We start from the raw sequence: 582 nt of genomic DNA on the forward strand, positions 1-582 counted from the left end.
CAGTCCTCTACTCCGCGAAGTCCTTACCCTTGGCCAGCGCCACAGTGGAATTTTCGGTGTCGATGGTGTACAAGATCCCTTCATAGCGGATCTCGGCCTTGGAGATAAGGCTGATCTTGCTCCCGATGTAGGGCGTCCCCCCGCTCATGGTGCTCGCTCCTCGGTCAGGGACACCCCCCCTCCTCCCCTGCCGAGCGCTCCTAAAGCCAGGCACAAGCAACTAAACAAGCCCGGCTCAGAGTCGTAGTAGGTGCTCTACTCCTCCCGCTTCGAGCCCGACCTTCCGCCGATCCCCCACCGACAGCTCTCCCTGCGCAGACTCCCTCAGCACACCCCGCACCAAAACCACCCTGAAGCTCCAAACATGGCCGCCGCCTTCATCTTCCCTCAGAGCCGCCCCCCCTCGCTCCAGCTGCGAAATGGATGCCGGGAGCGGAGATGATCTCGCGAGAATTGGCGGCCGGGGGCGGGACGGAGGCCGCTGAGGGGAGGGGGCGGCCATTTGGCCTGCCCGGGAATTTAATTTAGCGGCCTTGAAGCCCCGAGCGCTCTAGCGCGTTCCCGCTTCGTCTGTGGAGCGGG

The 582-nt window shown here is 63.7% G+C and overlaps 1 protein-coding gene across 4 annotated transcripts in view; it reads right to left on the reverse strand.

Annotated features, from left to right (window-relative positions):
* LSM14A (LSM14A, SCD6 homolog A (S. cerevisiae)) overlaps positions 1 to 431 on the reverse strand; it is a 19890-nt gene extending 19459 nt beyond the window's left edge. For all 4 annotated transcript variants that reach the window (XM_009320268.1, XM_009320266.1, XM_009320267.1 and 1 more), the window contains exon 1: positions 28 to 431. In XM_009320268.1, coding sequence (XP_009318543.1) covers positions 28 to 148 — 121 coding nt within the window. In that variant the 5' untranslated portion in view covers positions 149 to 431. The remainder of the gene's footprint in view (positions 1 to 27) is intronic.
* Positions 432 to 582: the final 151 nt, after the last annotated feature.

The sequence above is a fragment of the Pygoscelis adeliae genome, unplaced genomic scaffold (genome assembly GCF_000699105.1).
Source record: "Pygoscelis adeliae isolate BGI_AS28 unplaced genomic scaffold, ASM69910v1 Scaffold62, whole genome shotgun sequence".
NCBI classification, from domain to species: domain Eukaryota; kingdom Metazoa; phylum Chordata; class Aves; order Sphenisciformes; family Spheniscidae; genus Pygoscelis; species Pygoscelis adeliae.